This window comes from Aulostomus chinensis, chromosome 20, assembly GCF_037954235.1.
Source record: "Aulostomus chinensis isolate RoL2024-O1b breed Wild chromosome 20, RoL_Achi_v1.0, whole genome shotgun sequence".
In the NCBI taxonomy this organism is placed as follows: Eukaryota; Metazoa; Chordata; class Actinopteri; order Syngnathiformes; family Aulostomidae; genus Aulostomus; species Aulostomus chinensis.
The window spans coordinates 9,713,185-9,729,413 of record NC_141339.1 but is presented as its reverse complement, the minus strand read 5'-3'; the positions used below and the strand labels follow the sequence as shown (position 1 = coordinate 9,729,413).

The window sequence follows — 16,229 nt, the reverse complement described above, 5'->3', positions numbered from 1 at the left end:
CAAAATAGAATATAACAGAATATAAACTGTACATGTAAAAAGTCCCATTATAACATCAACAAACCTTCCCATCCACTACCAGTCATTGTGTTAAGCTAACTAGTGGTCAGCTGAGTGGTTGAGTGCATTTCACCTTTGTGTCCAGTGAGGGCGTTGAGAGCTTATATTCATGCACCCAGTCTGAGGTTCACACACTCTCAGTTATTTTTCTTTTTTAGTGATTGGCCAGCCTTCCTGTGTCTGGACATTTGTCCTGAGGGATTGTTGAGACTATATTCCAAATAGAGCTTCTCAGTCTCAGATACCATGCACCACTTTGAAAGGCAAGGCAAGGCAAGGCAATTTTATTTGTAGAGCCCGTTTTCACAAACAGTTTGTCTGAAAGGGTTTCACATGGCATCTTAACAACATCCTCTGCCCTTAGACCCTCACATCGACTGAGGAAAAACTCCATAGAAAACCCTTTTAACAGGGAAAAATCTGAGAAACCTCAGGGTGAGCAACAGAGGAGGGATCCCTCACCCAGGAGGGACAGACGTACAGTAGATGTTGTTACAGACAAGAAAACAGTTTATAATACAAAATGTGGGAACCATGGAAATGTTTTCAACAGAACGGGGTTTCTCTTTCAGAAACCAGTGCTGCAGAAGAAACATTGACCACTCCCTGTCCATGTTGTGCAGGGTCATGGTGACATTCCCGGTACCATTGGGTTTGGCAGCGCTGCTCTCGGCTGCAAGGCCAGGATGTGAGGCGATGGAGTCCTCTGTTCCTTGAGACACTAATGTTAATATTCATCCCATTTAAAGAGTGTGGTGACAGGATGAGCCAGGTCAAAACAGACCTTAAGTTATTACTTTCCCTATCTCTTGTTGCTCCAGGCAAGAGGAGGAGGCCCGCTCACCAGGATGCCAAACCTCCCTAAGGTCATTCACTTGACTTTGCCGATGTCCGTCTGGAGGACAGGGATTTTATTCAAGGTAAAGATGTAGCGATGGTCATCACTGGGTTTCATAGATCCGTAGTTACAGTCGCTACTCACTCCCCTTAGCCGCACAAAATAAAACACAGCTTAATTGGAATATGAACTTGAACAGAATATGGACACAAGTCGGAATATGGTGTGCATTTAAACGCAGTAAAGGACACGTTTAGTTTGGACGTTGTAGAGAAGCTAATTGTGTTGTTGCCTCCTACACACCTGCTCTGAACACGACAATCAGGCTGCAGCCGGAATGACGGCTTCCTGTGCTGTCTCAGCTTTTATTGAAAAGATTCACATTTTATTTTATTTTTTTTTTTTGGTCATGATTAAGAAACTTACGCAAGTCGCTGTACATGATGCCATTTAAAACACTTTCGACGTTGATTCACCACCGCGCTATCGGTGTGTTCCTCCCTCCTTTTGTCGCATTGGAATTAAAGGCGAAGCAGAGTTCGATGCTTTTGAGAATTAGACTTAATTTATAGATGGCGGCTGCATCTCACGAGCTTTGTTGGTATTTAACGTTTTTACCGGTGAATTTTGGAGGAAGAAAGAAGAAAACCTGAAGGAAGGAAAGGTGCTGACCAAGAGAAGACGACGCACGGAGCAGGTAGGATGAATGAACGAGCAGGGACCTGTCCTGTCTGAAATCACCTTCCCCGACACCGAGACGATAAGGACTCCAAATTCCGTTCAGCAGGCTGCGTGTTTTAAATTGCATGGCTCGGTGGAGACGTAAATATGAAGCACAACTACTGTTTACGGTATCATTGAAAATGGTAGGATGAATGCTAGAATTCGGCATAGGCCACCCTTCATGAGGCTTCACCCCAAGTTGATCTAAAACAGTTGTATCATTCTGTGTCCCTTCCACGGCCCCTTTTTAAAAACTGCAGAGGTCAGTTGGCGATGCGACTTATTATTTTTTTATTATTATTATTATTTATAAAAGGGAGTAATCCTAGCATGCATGCGTCATTGTAAATCACATGTATACTGAATTGCTTACTCCTAACGTGTGATATTTCTGCTAATGGAAAGGGTATATTGCATTCTTAATGATCATGAAAACGATAAGTGGACAGATGATTTAATAGAGTTTGGTTAATTGTTCACTCCTGCTTTATTAAAGAACCCCTCATTTATGTAAATGCCAAGTGTCGTGCATCTAGAGTTGCATCAACCTCCAGTACTTGAGAAATTCATAGAAGACGTCAAATGACAACTGCAAGCACACTGTACTAGTAACTAGGAAGTTTTTTTTGCAAAAAACTAATGATACTTGAAGTTCCACATATTCCTCTCCCTGGTTAAAGAGAAAATCCACATTATATTAATGTGCAAATGTTATAAGTTATTTTGAAGTTAAACTGCTGAACGGAGGATGTCTCCTACTTCTAGGAAGTCTGTTTTTTACTGGTTGTGACTGGAGGCTTCAAAGTTCCACATGATACTTAGGATCAGTCTCCAAAACATTTCTGATGTCACAAACCCTGTTGGACTGCCTCTTAAAATGAGATTATAAGTGAGCGCAGAGAAAAAGAACACTTCCATTGTTCACATACATCAATTCATGGTAATTCTAGCAATTAGAATAGATTTTCTGGACTCTGGGATTTTGCCCTGTTGTGGGAAGATCAGTTATGTCATTGCAGATCCATAATTTTTTTTCTTCCTTTTGTCCACACAGCTGCAAAAAAGAAAACAGAGGATAGCATTAAAGGACCCTGATAAAGTGTGCTGCTGCCATCCCAGCCAGATCATGGGTAACCATAATGGCAAGGACATCTACCGCCCAACAGGTATTTGAGCACATAAGCAAACACGAGCAAACAACAGATGTTTTCCTTTTGAATCTTTGGAAAAGATGACGAATTATCATGTCAAAACATCATTGAAAAAAAGCTGTTTGACTGCTTTTATCAACCGTCTCGGATGATATTCACCAGTAAATATAATGGCATTCACCAACAGCAGTGCTTGATGTTGCATCGATGTGATGTGATGTGATGTCACTGGTGCGCATTGAGGGCTGGTACGCTTGTGTTTCATTAATGACCTTTTGCACAAATAGGGGAATAAACGGCGACAAAAAAAAGATAAACATTTGTCAGATTTGCAGGTGGTTACGTTTGTAAGGTCACCATTTCTCTCTAACACAAAGGCTTTTACTGCACAATAGTAAATACTTTTAAATCGATTACACTTCTTGATTTCTTTTTTTGGTCCAGTTCCCTGGAAGTCTGTGTGATGATTGTGTCAGCGTCTCATTATCTGCCAGAGTTGGCATGCTTGAAAATCCTCCTGGAAATTGATTGATTTCTAATTCCTCGAAAATGAAAATGAAAATGAAAAACATTGATCATATGAGTTAGTTTCCCTTAAGTCCCCAAAATAGTGATAAACTTGAGTATGCACTTCTGCATGCTTCAAATAAAGTGCTGCTTCTGAGATTAAACACAAAATTATTGGTGTGTAAGATGGCATAACAGCACTGTGGACTGAATCTGCATGATGTCTTGTGTTTTACGATCTCACAAACAAAGATGATGTTTTAAAGCACCACAGAGCAGCTTTCAATAGTCTGGACTCGTTTGGTTTTTCCTGGACGAGGCTGTTCAGGTTGACGTCACACCTGCAGCTGTTTAAAATGCTGCTCTGCACCGGTGGCTGTCGGTTTGCAGGAGGTGGTCCCATGCGAGACAATGAGACTAATCTCCTCAAAACACACTGCTGCAGCCGAGCAGGCTACACGGTGCTGCTGCCAGAGAAGTGATGAATCTGCAGAATCCTGCAGTGTGACACAAGGACAAGAAAGGGAAGCACAAGAAGCCCTATAGCCCAATGAAATCTGCGTGAATCAATGGGATGCAGAAATTGAGTGCCACTTTTTTCATGACGCTTGAGATGCAAAAAGCACATTGATGATGGGTATAAACTGAATGTTGATAAGGGCAGGCAGCCTCTCATCCTGGAGCTTTCCACACAGGGAGGGGTGTGTGTGTGTGTGTGTGTGTGTGTGTGTGTGTGCGTGTGTGCGTGTGCACGCCCGTGCCCCAGAAGATGTTGGCAGAAGAGTTTTTGCTGCATCAGTCAGTCCACAGTAAATAAGGGAGTGGACACGGAGTGCTTGCATCCGCAGGAGGAGCAGCAGCAGCAGTAGAGGGCTTCACATCCAGCACTCTCAAGTGTTATTAACATATATTAGAAGGATAAGGATCTCTACATCAATGCCTTTCTCTTCCTCCTCTTCTGATCCTCCTGTCAGACTCTCCTTTAGATTTCTTCCAAACTCCTCCTACAACGCCCTCAGAAGCCGAGCTGACTGCCATGGCCTTATCCTCCGCAGCTTCCGTGAATAAGGCACCATCACCGGAGACCCCCAGCAGCACCACCCCCTCCACCACCTCCCCACTTGCAGACTGGACACAGAAACTGTCAACTCCCACAGAGTGGGCCCTGATCAGTATGGAAAGCAATGTATCCTCTGAGACTAATGTGACTGATGGAGCGGTGAGGCACGAGAAGGTGGTCGGTCTTTGCAGGCCAGCATCCTCACCTCCATCCCGGAGGTCGCCTTCGGAGCAAAGCTGGCAGGAGCAGGACAGCGGCCTGGAGCCTCAGGCTGCAGCAGAGGCAGCTGGGGAAGAGATGAGCCTGGTTTTACTCAGTCTGATGGAGCATTACAGGTCCTCTCTTGGACTCTCTGTCCACACGGATGCTATCACAGGAGCAGTAGGTAGGCCTTCTCTTCTTCACTCTATTGTTTGTTTTATTCCTTTGTAGTGAGCTTGTCAACAAGTTTTGTTGGACAATTAATCGTCCCAGAAGTTAAAAGTATATTGTCATGTTAAAAGCATTTTATGACCCTGATATAATGAAAATATAATTGCTTATTAATGTAAGTGCACCCTTGCAAAGAATGATTAACTGGTCCCTAATGAGATAAGAACCATCATATCTCAATATGTAAATGTATCTAATATCAAAACATTGTCCAGTAAAGACACAAGATGTCTCCTACTTAACACTACTCCACTTTAAAGTCAGCTGCTTATGCTAGTTTCATGACCCACTTAGGTTTTTGCATATTGGACCATGCTCAGCGAAATGTAGTGTTCGAAATATTTCAGGTTTGGGGGTGGAACTTGGTGGGTGCTGTAATTTTGGCGTTTGAGTGAAGGAATCCCCTTGTGGGATCACAGTTGTCAGACTGGGGTCGATCCGCTCTCACTCTTGGGTGCTTTTTTTGTTTGACTTGTCCGTCAGAATTGCTCAGGCACTTGATAACCGAGAGAGATGAACTGGCTGAAGAGGTGCAAGACCTGAGAGAGACACTGAGTGTGAGTTTAAACTGAAAACTCTTGAACTAAAAAATGGAACACTTGGCAGTTGTTTGTTTTCTTGGAAAAAGAATATAATTTTAAGAAAAATCTAAGTTGTGCTTGTGTGGTCTTAAAACTATTTTGTAATTGTGTATCACTGCTGCGTATTTATGTAAGTAGCCCAACTAGACGCCTGTATTTGAAGTTACTAATAGTGGACTTAATAGCCATAGCAAAGAGTAGATCTAAATTGAGCTTACAGCATTTTCACTTTTTCTTGTCCTTCATGACAGAAGGAGAGGTTGGAGTGGCATCAGTTCCAGTGTGACCTACAAGTTGCCGTGTCTGTGGCTGACCGGCTGCGAGTCGAGGCAGAGAATGCCCTGAGTTTGCTCCAGGAGAGCCACAGAAGTGTAGAAGCCCAGCTGGCTCAGACCCTCAGCAGACAGCAGGAACAGGACAGAGAGCTGGTGGGTCTGAGGCTTGAACACAGAGAAATCTGCTGTAGATTCTCTGAACTCACTGTGAAGCGGCAGCAGGAGCAAGCTGAGCTTGAAGCTCTGAGGAATGCATACAGGGTGAAGAACAGTGAAACAGATGGTGACAAAGACACAGAAGGACAGAACTGTGAAGAGGGGCTCAGGGAAGAAACACAGGAAGCTAAAGCAGAGACTGAAATAAAAAATGTGGAAATGCTAAAAGAGGACAATGACGCAAATTTAGAGATGGATGCTAAATGTGTGAGTCATGATTCTGAGGAGGCAAATGGCTCAGAGAGTACACAGTTGACAGGAAGGGGGGTTGCAGAGGGGTACCTTCGCAATTTGGCTGCCTTGGAGAGGAAGAGAGGAGGACGTGATTCAAGGAGGATTGTGATGCTGTCGGAAAGATCTTGGTAAGTTTACATGAACGCTCACACCAGACCAAACATTTTTTCCAACATGTCAATTTTTGTCTTGTAGGAGTCTTTCTCGTCTCCCCTTCCCAACTGAATCGGTTGGTCAAAATGGAGACTCAAAAAACACAAGCTCAACATTGCCACTATGCAAGGTACGGACTGCATTATGCACTTCACACTGTGTTAATACTGTATGAACCCTTGATACAGACTGATGACATAAAATCACGGCAGCCCCTTGTAGACTCAGTCCAAAATTTCCCTGAAAATTCTTCCAGAAGGAAGAACCAGCAAGAGGGAGGAGGATGGAGATACAGCGGCAGGACAGCTGGTCCAGCTTTTACACTGGTGGGTTTAAAGCTACACTTGAACCAACATGCTCTTTCGTTAGATTCATAAATTTGGATATAAATAGGGATATTCCAGGTGTTCACTTATACGAGAATGTAAGATTTATACTGTTCCAAAAGTATGTATTCCTAAGTCCCCACCCGCAATGTTGCTTTCTGCAAATGTTGCTCGAACTAGAGTGATTTATGTACTTGTTAGGGAATGTTTTCTGTCACTGAATATTTATAATACCAGAATAGAATATGTGTAAGCGATGAAGTTAAATGAATGACATCTGCTACAACATGCCTCCAAGTTTAACAATGCAGCGCAGTGATGTGTTTTTAATGGTGAAAAGCCGACAGCTGAACAGATGCACTTGCTATGTTTCATGCTTTTTTTAAATTTCGGTCCTTTAATGGCTTTCGTAAGAAAATTCTGACATACGCCAAAAAAATATCTCTGTATGTGCGCAGTTGGCGGGACCATGACTTTATTTGTGTGTTGCAGGAAAACAGGATGAAGACCAAAGCTCAGAATCCATCAAGTATGTAATTACATGGTATTTTTCATTGGTACTACCAAGATGCATCAACAGCCATACACACAAAGGAATGAGCATGAGAGAATAATTTAAATCTCATTACTAAGCCACTTTGCCACAACAAATTCAGTGGTTGCATTTGCGAGAGAAAACACTCCTAATCTCATATGTTGCTGTTGATCACGTGAAGGCCTCGTGTAATTTTGATGCTCGTTTCATCGGGGTACTTCTCGTAACCACTAGGTGGCCATGATTTAAATACAGCTTGTCAATGTCTTCAAGCTTGGACTCGTGAAATCTGTCGTGTCCGATGACAAAGTATCGAAATTTGCTGCCTTGCCTTGATAAAACTGTTTAATGGAGACTCGGTCTTCACAGTACCCCATCACCAAGATCTTAATGTGTGTGTGATCGATCTGGTTGGTCCACTTTCGACCCTTTTTGTACCAAATTAATGTGAGTTCATAAAATACTGCTCAAGGTGTTCTTTACCTTGGTTCTGCCGACCGAACCACTAGGGTTATCACTAGGGTCACCTCAACAGGTGACCACCTGCATCATCAACAGAGTTCATTGAATCATGCACAACACAAATCACATACCTATGGCACGCTGTCCTGCACATACGTGCAAACCAGGGATGTAGAAATACAACAGTTGGCTTAAAAAGTACAGTCGCTCAGATACGCACTTGAAATCATGAGACATGAAAAGAGAAACCAGATTCATTCCTTTCATTGGCTTACGTGTGTGATGGTGACGTTTCAGAATGAGCCTTGGACCGCACGTCACATAGTCATGAGATCATCTCTCCCTTGTAACGCCACGCTTTAAGAAAGTGAGTGTGGAGAGAGGGGGTGCAGGGGTGGGTGTGATGTCACCACGGTTTACAAGAAAAAAGCTCTTTTCTGATTTCTTGGTGAGACCATTCGGAACAGTTCAAAATAATGTTCAATTTCCTGTCGCCATTAGGTGGTGCTGTTGGTAATTTGCCACACTTTTTAGTGGGCTCTTCATGCTTCATACTACATCCCTTAATCCCGTTGGTTGAGAAGCAGCCTCATAATCTTTGTGTAATCCTGTTGACAGTCAGTCAAATGCAAGAGAACACGACTACCTTTGCATAGTTCATGATGACTTCAACATGAAGTGATTACTGAAGCTTCTCTCATCCTCATCAGACCACAGGACGGCTTTAGTGCTCTGCTGCGGCGTCACGGCGGCTCCAGAAGGAATTCCCTGCTGCGCTGGTGCCAGTGTCGCACCCAAGGTTACAAGGTTTGAGAGGACAATTCTGTTGGAAATTAGTAATAATCTTTGCAGTCAGTAAGAATTAAGAATGTATAACAAAATTAATTTTGTGGCAGAATATTGATATCACAAACTTCAGCAGCAGCTGGGAGGATGGCTTGGCATTCTGTGCTGTGTATCACACTTACCTACCAACTCACATTCCTTATGACAGCCTCAACCCAGCACACAAGGTAAAACTATTACTGCTGGTTCTGAAAAAAATGTGTAGAAAAAAAACATTCATGTGACCTGGACTTGTTTTCAAGTCTTTTAAATGTCTTGTAAAGCAACAAAATGAATAAAAATGGCACTATTTTTAATGAGACAGCACAAATGGGTAAATGAACGACAGTAAACATCAGCACCTGAATTCAAATGAAAGCTGCTTCTCTTTTCCCTCCATTTTTCAGAGGGAGAATCTGGACCTGGCTTTTAAGACAGGAGAGTGTGTGGGAATCACAGCCACTCTGGTGAGACTTCTCACACATACACGTCTCACGAAGACTTTTCACAAAATGAGTTATTTTGCATGTCAAAGGTCAGCTGATGTTTATTAGTTTATACTGTATTAGTTACATTAAGAAATGGTTTGACTGACACATCTATGATTGGATACGCTATGTTACAAATTAGAGGAACAGCAATGTGTCCATTCATGAACATGACTCATGGTGAGGTATGCTGAGGGGTGAGTCTTTTAAACACCACAGGCATGAGACAGTCCAATCAGCTGATTTGACTCAGCTGGGGAGGCTTCTACTGCAGTTAGAGGTTGCCATGGTGATACCAAGCGCCTTGATGCTACTGGAGATTTTGCCTGAGTACCACCTCAAACTCTGGCTTATCATTGGAATAAATATAATGAATAACCCAAGGTTTTAGAATGCGACTGACAGGACTAGAGCAATTATATGTTTACGTTGCCCAAAATCTGGGAATGGATTTCTGTGCCCCACACTCCTGAATATCCTTGTCTCACTTAACATTGGAGTCTATGAGGCAGCTGGATCTTGCCACTTGGGGGCTGATGGAGTTGGTTTGATTCGTTTTGTAATGTGAAAGAAGACAAAATTACTGAGCAAACAATTATGTAGTGAGACTGAAAATTCAAGCTTAGGCAACAGGTTTCATGAAAGCCTACTACCACTCTGAACATTGTCAATTAAATGCCCTTTTTTTTGCTCTGTAAATGTACCTGAATCCAAAAAAAAAAAAGCAAACTTAGATCTGTCCTGTGAATATGTTCTTTGCTCCATACTCTTCTCCGCCTGCTTGAAGGTCAACCTGCAGCAGAACCACCCAGCCTGCACCACTTCAGCTCTAACACTGTATTATTCGTTGCTGTCACAGAGCTCCACTCACTGACATCACAGCTCATGATTAAATGTTGTCTGGTCTCGCCCTGTGATATTTTCATGGTAACGGTGACAGACAGTTGATGAGATGCTGAAGGCAGGAGGGCCGGACTGGCAGAGGGTCTTGGGCTACGTTGAGAGCATCTTCCGCCACTTTGAGATGTGAGCTCCTATTGACCTGCTCCTCTGCCTGTTCCATTGTTCGCCACAAGAGGGAGCTCGCCAGCCAGGACCTGACGATGTGTGTCAGCAAGCACAGAAATCATTTTTTTCCCAGACAAGCAGATTGAAGAACGAAACAGCATTTATCCATTGGAGTACTTTTACTTTTTCTACACACTGGATCAGATTTGCACTGCACACAAAACATTTTTTTCAATTTTAAAATCCATATATACACCTGCCAAACAAGTCACAATGTTTTACTGGGTGCTTTTATGCACTGGTTTTGCACTGCTTTCCCTTTTTTGTTAAAAATGGCACTTTATGGTAGATGAAAGGTGTTGTATTTTGAGGTTTGCTAAGTATTGGGCACTTTCATTTTGTTTTGTCAAAGATCATCCTATTTTCATCTTCTGCCATGAGCTGCATCATCAAGTAATGAAATATCAGACATGACACCAATTTTATATGTTCAAATTGTAACATCTTAAACAAACTGGCAAAAGAAAATTAATGTATATGTATAATCGCTTAAGTATTTTTTAAACCCTGTAAAGAGGTTGTTGCTAAGGCCTTATTGCAATAATAAAGTTATGTATGTGGAAGGTTGTTTTTACTTTTTCCTCCTTAAAAATCAGATTCATACAAAGTTAAATAGATGACAAAACAATGGCATTTAATGACATCTGACAGCAAAAAATGGTAAAAAAGAAGCAATTACAGGAAATGTTTAAGGTTCCAGAACATGAGGAAATTGCCATTGGATAACATAATAAAACATTCAAAGCAATAATTTAACATGAAAATAAAACATGTCATGATGGAAAGTAACATTGTACTGAGTTTGACTCAATGTTTAGTGTCTCAGGGAATGAGGTTAAACTGGACAGTAGCTGAGAAACATGGCCACGTAGAGTCAATAACCTCGCAGAAATCCTCAGTGAAGGACTCCTATGAAGCTGGAATGGCTCCTCCTATAGGTGGAGTTGACAGAGGCGGCAAGAGAAGGGACTTGAGTTTGGCAGACATGGCAGCGATTTCAGGGTCCTGAGTTTCATACATCTTAACCAGTCTGGCAAATTTAAGTACACCTGAAAGTGAAGCGGAACCGACATGAAACAGTAAGTCACATTTTCTGAAGTTCAGTGAATGTATCTGAGAATATGACCATTTTGTTGGGATGGTTCTTTGCACTTTCATTAAAGGTCTACCTTAATACAACAAAATGATTTCTATGTGCCAAGTCTGGTTGGAAGATTAAATGAGCTGAGCTCCAGCCCTTTTTTAGTATGATTTTAAAAATACTTTTAGATATACATCTGGCAACAGTCCACTTAACAGTTGTTACACTCCAAACGTGCACCTGTTTGTCTATTGCAGATTATTTAAGAAAAAGAACTATACCAGTGGGGAGGAGGAGCCAATGGGAAGCTCGGACTTAAGAACTGATGATGAGGGTAGAGGCATGGAGACAGGAAAAGTACAACTTTTGAACACAAGAGGCTAACACTGGAAAAACTATGCTGTTGTGCGGATCGTAGGCAGTGTGTCCCATCCATTTCCACTCTAAGCTTCTTACAAAGTCAGTCTTGAAACTTTAAAGTTGCATATCAACAGAACCTGTAGGGGCCTGACACATTACCCAGTACACTGAGCCCCCCTCTTGATAATGTTCCATGGATTGGAGGAGAGTTATAGTTCAACAAAGCAAGAAAAATAGGTCATCAATTCTACACTAAGACAGTTGGAAGCACAAGTGTTACTACAGGGTACAATAAAGGGCTACAGTGGAAACTGTAGCCCTTTATCAAGTTTTTTTTTATTTGATTGCTCAAACAGTCAAACACTCAAATCTCCTCAATTTACTACGTTGATCTGCAATGCTTTTATTTCATTATGAGCCACTTGATGCTCAGTGTTTTACTTTAAAAAAAACTGAATTAAGCAAAAGACTGAGTTGTTAAGTGCTGATTTACTGTCAATTTACTGAGTAAATAAAGTAATAGTAAATAAATAGTATAGTTGAAGTAAATAGATGTTCATGCTATGACGCAGTTACTTTTAGGAGACAGTGAAGTGTGCCTCTGTCTCAGGAAAGTGAAACACTGCTCTTCACCTTAATACCTGACAGAGCTCATAGTCCCTTATTATCCATCTAGAACCCTTTGCTCCCAGGATGCAGGGTTACTTGTGGTTCCTAGAGTTTCTAAAAGTAGAACAGGAGCCAGAGCCTTCAGCTATCAGGCTCCCCTCCTGTGGAACCGTCTCTCAGTTTCAGTCCGGGATGCAGACACCCTCTCTATGATCAAGAGCAGACCTACAGACCTTCCTTTTTGTTAAGGCTTATAGTTAGAGCTGCTTAGGCTGGCCCTTAGATATGCTGCTGTAGGCTTTGAATGCTGAGCTTCTCTCTCCTTGCTTCCCCACTTCCCAGATCCCTGACTGATGCTGCTGCTGGAGGAGGCTACAGACCTGAAGAGGATCAAGATGCCATTCATAGCATCACTTATTTACATCCCCGTCTGTCCATCACTCTTCCCCTTTCGCTCCCTCTTTATCTCTGTCCTTCCCTATCCTTCTGTATCTGTCTTCCTACATTATCTGTCTTTGTCTCTGCCCCGCTCTCCTGCTCTCTTTCCCCCCAACCGGTCAAAGCAGAAGGCCGTTCCCATTGAGCCTGGATCTGCTCGATGTTCCTGCCTGTTAAAAGGAAGGCTTTTGTCGCCGCTGTTACAGGATGCGTTTGCTCATGGAGAATTGTTGGGTATAAATTCACTGAAAGGTTGTGGTACAAGACCTGCTCTACCTGTAAAGTGTCATGAGATAACTTTTGTTGTGATTTGGCGCTATACAAATAAAATTGACTTTACTTGCTCTACATTTATGAAATATCTTTGAGAGTTTTTTGGTTCGGTTTACAGCAAATAAAGTGCATTACCATGACTGCCAATGAGGAACTGCTAACATGAATAAGGAGATTTCGTCTAGTCAAAGAGTGAACGCCAAGATACATGAGTCATATCTGTAAAGTGCTATCTCACCCTCTCCTTCATTATTGAAGCCATACGCCTTGATGACCTCCTGCTGGATCTGGGTGGCCACAGGAAGTACCAGCTGCAGCATCTTGCCCATGTCATTACAGGCACTCTCTCGGGCCTCCTCCATCCTAACTGCGTTTTCAGGTACTGAGAAGGCCTGGATCACCTCACTGAGCACCACTGTCAAAAACATCAGGAGTGTTCCGCTCTTTCAACGAACAAATACTGCACATGGAGGATTTCAACACAAATGAACACAGAGTTCATCATTCTCACCTCTGGTCTGCTCGACGGTCAGAGTGGGCTGCTGTGCTGGAGCTGAGGCCATGACTAGAGAAGATGGACAAAATAACCTGGAGTTAACTTACTCTCTTATGAATGATTTCCCTTCTTATACCATCAGGAAGACCCACATCTTTACAAAGGTTCATAAATGTGGTGGGATGAAGGTCTAAATTCAAACTATTGTTCTTGCTACTTGGCAACTCTTGACATCATACGAAAGCACAGACGCAAGCTAACCTGAATCTAGCATTCGTATACAATGCTGTTACTTCATTTATGCTTCAATAATGAAGTTAACTCGAATTTTAAAGAGAAAAATCAATTGAAAGAGACTCGCTATAGTTGAGCTGATTAGCTCGACGTTAGTTCAAATCCTCAGTCGTTTACTTATTCTCTTTTGCTCGTTTACTGTTGACTTACACAAGTTTCAGGTGGGAAAACGGTGCCAATAACGCTTTCAAATCAGTGTAAAAAACAAACACTGTAATATTCTGTTTGGCCACTCACCTCAAGCTAGCAAGCAGCAGAGCCACGGAAACAGAACTTTCTTACGACATAGTTTTTGCGACGTGACGTCCTCCTTTCAGGCAGACGCGGATGTGAAAGGTAAACAACGAAAGCCAGCAGCTGAGTTTCACTCGTATGGGGTCTCACTGGGCGTTGAAGTAAATGATAGTGAACATTACATTAACATGCATTGCCTATACCTCTGGGGAGGACTTTGAATGTTGATCTTTTTTTCATGTTTTACTCCTGATGTAAATTTGACAGTACAGATAATTGCCAATGGAGCAGAAGCTGGCGGAGTTCAGAGCTCGACGGTATGCTAACAATATGCTCAAAAAGGATCCACATGGTGGTCCGGTGGTCAATGAAAACACAGCTGAAGACACATCAACAACTGACAGTCAACTGAAGGAGGAAAACCCAGTGAGCAATCAGGCTCGGAATTGTGAAAGCACGGTGAGCCACTGTTAAACTTGCTTATCTTCGATGAAAGATGGCTTTTTTCAAACTATGACCAAGTCGCGATGTATGGCTCACAAGTTAAATTGATTTACAGTGGCACTGATTTACTGTACTTGTCTCCACGTTTTGCTGATGTATTAGTCAATTATTAATAATCGATGGGCGTCTTAACATTCACTCATTCTCACATCAAGGATCGTGACACTCGGAAACTCATACAAAACCACGTTCAGACTTATCAGCGCGGACAAATAAACACATTTAGAAACCTTGACGATATTTATCAATGTGGATATTTTCTGTATCAATAGAATGTATATGATATTTGCATTTTGTGTATACAGAATAACGCATGTAATCATTGCGGATTTATTAAAGGAAAGATTTTCTAAATTTGCAAATCATTTGGAAAAGCCCGTGTATCTCATATTCACCACAATGCCTGCTAATAATAAGAAACTCATAATAAACAAAAGTTGGCGAGCAAAGAAGATATTTCAGCAAAACGGGGCTAAAATAAATATCAGCCGTCAGATTGATAGTGAAATATTTTCTAAAATGACCAACATCTGCAGATATTGATATTATTGTGCATACCCAGTGTTTGTAATACTAAGCCTTCGTAAATACGTCAACAAAAACATGTTAGAAGTATTATGTTCTTATTCTGAAATTTTCTAGTTCTGCCATTATTGATTTGATATTGTTCATCTCCATAGGAGAGATTCCATGTGTAATGTGATAGCTCTTGGTTATAATGGCCAGAGGGAGCATGTTGTTCAGGAATGTCTGCTGTAATGCTTTCTAGTAGGCTTTGATGAAATTGAATTATAGCATGAATCAATATGTAGTTTGGATATGCAGTAGACAGACAAGGAAATCTAAGGCATTTGTCTTTGCCAATCAAGGCGATTTAAATTTTCTGAAAGAGAATCATGCAAAAAAAAAAAAGCTTATCGTGAGGAGAAACACCAAACCTCCAGTTCACAATATTGACTCTCTTTTCAACTCCATTGTCATTGTGTGGTTCTTAAAAAAAACTCACCTTTTATATCTCCCTTGGTTGATTGTATCTGTAATATTGATCATTTATTCAAAATGCATATTGGCTCCTATCATGTGGCAGACAGGTCTATTTTGAGTTCTGACCGAACCCACATGTTCTTAATGTTGTCATGTCTCCCGCAGGGCCGCAGTGACTGGCTTCTGGACAGCGCTCTGGGAAGATGGCTGGCTTCGAGACAGTTTGTCATCTCAAACATTACTTTGCTCAAAGTTCTCCTTTGGCTGGTTCTCCTTGGCTTGTTTGCAGAACTGGAGTTTGGCTTGCCTTTCTTTGTCATCTCCCTCTTCTACTGGCTGTATGAAGGACTGCGCAGCCCAGCGCCTCGCGAGCCTGGAGAATTGAGCGCTTATTCTGTCTTCAATCCAGGCTGTCAGCCGCTGCTGGGCTCTCTCACTTCAGAGCAGCTGGAGAGGGAGATGGGTTACAGACCGGTGGCAAACAGATGAATGGTTGTGATTGCACGTTTGTAAAATAATAATAATAATAATAAAAAAAAACTGTTGAGATTTATTTTCAAAGTTGCATTCTGGAATAAACAGGGATGTCATAAATTCACTTTATTATTTCTCTATAGCATGAAGCTGATGTTCATCTCTTACAGTTATACTGAATTGCTTCCTTGAGTGAGTTGAAATGTTGTACAAAACCTTAACATATTTGTCACTACCACAAAATGTATAATAAACTGGGTGACATTTTCCCAATATAAGGTTACATATGGGATTCTTTCTTAAGTCATCTTGAGTCACATATAAAAGTTCAAGTTATAACACTGCAGAAATATTGTATACTTTAATTAAATTTTTTCTTAAATGTAATACAGGATATAAGCCTGAGGCTAATATATTTTGACAGGAAAATGTATAACCCGTTAAGGTAAAACTGAATGTATTTTTTTTAATAAATCTGTTAGACACATTGTGAAGAAAGTACCTTCAAGAATGTTGGGACTCTGCCTATTGCTTTCATTGAAACTCGA

The 16,229-nt window shown here is 41.6% G+C and overlaps 3 protein-coding genes across 9 annotated transcripts; 2 read left to right on the top strand and 1 right to left on the bottom strand.

The window, feature by feature from the left end:
• Positions 1-10,605, top strand: LOC147242766 (uncharacterized). Of its 3 annotated transcripts, none has more exons than XM_086189681.1 (12): positions 1-1,595; positions 2,676-2,787; positions 4,254-4,724; positions 5,255-5,328; positions 5,604-6,205; positions 6,273-6,360; positions 6,487-6,556; positions 7,049-7,085; positions 8,264-8,360; positions 8,450-8,566; positions 8,786-8,845; positions 9,654-9,750. In XM_086189681.1, exons 2-12 carry the CDS (start codon positions 2,748-2,750, stop codon positions 9,738-9,740), a joined length of 1,743 nt encoding a protein of 580 aa, XP_086045807.1. In that variant the 5' UTR covers positions 1-1,595; positions 2,676-2,747; the 3' UTR covers positions 9,741-9,750. The 3 variants fall into 3 exon arrangements, with proteins under 3 accessions (XP_086045807.1, XP_086045808.1, XP_086045806.1); XM_086189682.1 differs by lacking the exon at positions 9,654-9,750 and adding an exon at positions 9,807-10,605 and having other exon boundaries at positions 3-1,595; positions 4,335-4,724; XM_086189680.1 differs by lacking the exon at positions 9,654-9,750 and adding an exon at positions 9,807-10,604 and having other exon boundaries at positions 3-1,595.
• grcc10 (gene rich cluster, C10 gene) lies at positions 10,027-13,807 on the bottom strand. Of its 2 annotated transcripts, none has more exons than XM_086189688.1 (4): positions 13,723-13,807; positions 13,207-13,260; positions 12,934-13,110; positions 10,027-10,983 (listed from the first exon to the last, which is right to left on the bottom strand). In XM_086189688.1, the coding sequence occupies exons 2-4, from the start codon at positions 13,256-13,258 to the stop codon at positions 10,844-10,846; spliced, it is 369 nt and encodes a 122-aa protein (XP_086045814.1). In that variant the 5' UTR covers positions 13,259-13,260; positions 13,723-13,807; the 3' UTR covers positions 10,027-10,843. The 2 variants fall into 2 exon arrangements, with proteins under 2 accessions (XP_086045814.1, XP_086045815.1); XM_086189689.1 differs by having other exon boundaries at positions 13,636-13,723.
• saysd1 (SAYSVFN motif domain containing 1) lies at positions 13,622-16,150 on the top strand. Of its 4 annotated transcripts, none has more exons than XM_086189686.1 (3): positions 13,622-13,821; positions 13,992-14,178; positions 15,373-16,150. In XM_086189686.1, the coding sequence occupies exons 2-3, from the start codon at positions 14,002-14,004 to the stop codon at positions 15,694-15,696; spliced, it is 501 nt and encodes a 166-aa protein (XP_086045812.1). In that variant the 5' UTR covers positions 13,622-13,821; positions 13,992-14,001; the 3' UTR covers positions 15,697-16,150. The 4 variants fall into 4 exon arrangements, with proteins under 4 accessions (XP_086045812.1, XP_086045811.1, XP_086045809.1 ...); XM_086189685.1 differs by having other exon boundaries at positions 13,987-14,178; XM_086189683.1 differs by having other exon boundaries at positions 13,810-13,880; positions 13,987-14,178; positions 15,373-16,148.
• Positions 16,151-16,229: the final 79 nt, after the last annotated feature.

Coding starts and splice junctions, on each gene's coding strand:
- saysd1 (XM_086189686.1), top strand. CDS start 14,002: ATGGAGCAGAAGCTGGCGGAGTTCAGAGCTCGACGGTATGCTAACAAT. Junction 14,179..15,372: donor CTCGGAATTGTGAAAGCACG/GTGAGCCACTGT, acceptor TGTCTCCCGCAG/GGCCGCAGTGACTGGCTTCT.
- grcc10 (XM_086189688.1), bottom strand. CDS start 13,258: ATGGCCTCAGCTCCAGCACAGCAGCCCACTCTGACCGTCGAGCAGACC. Junction 13,111..13,206: donor GACCGTCGAGCAGACCAGAG/GTGAGAATGATG, acceptor TGTTTTTGACAG/TGGTGCTCAGTGAGGTGATC. Junction 10,984..12,933: donor CTTCAATAATGAAGGAGAGG/GTGAGATAGCAC, acceptor CTTCACTTTCAG/GTGTACTTAAATTTGCCAGA.
- LOC147242766 (XM_086189680.1), top strand. CDS start 2,748: ATGGGTAACCATAATGGCAAGGACATCTACCGCCCAACAG. Junction 6,206..6,272: donor ATGCTGTCGGAAAGATCTTG/GTAAGTTTACAT, acceptor TTTGTCTTGTAG/GAGTCTTTCTCGTCTCCCCT. Junction 7,086..8,263: donor CAAAGCTCAGAATCCATCAA/GTATGTAATTAC, acceptor CATCCTCATCAG/ACCACAGGACGGCTTTAGTG.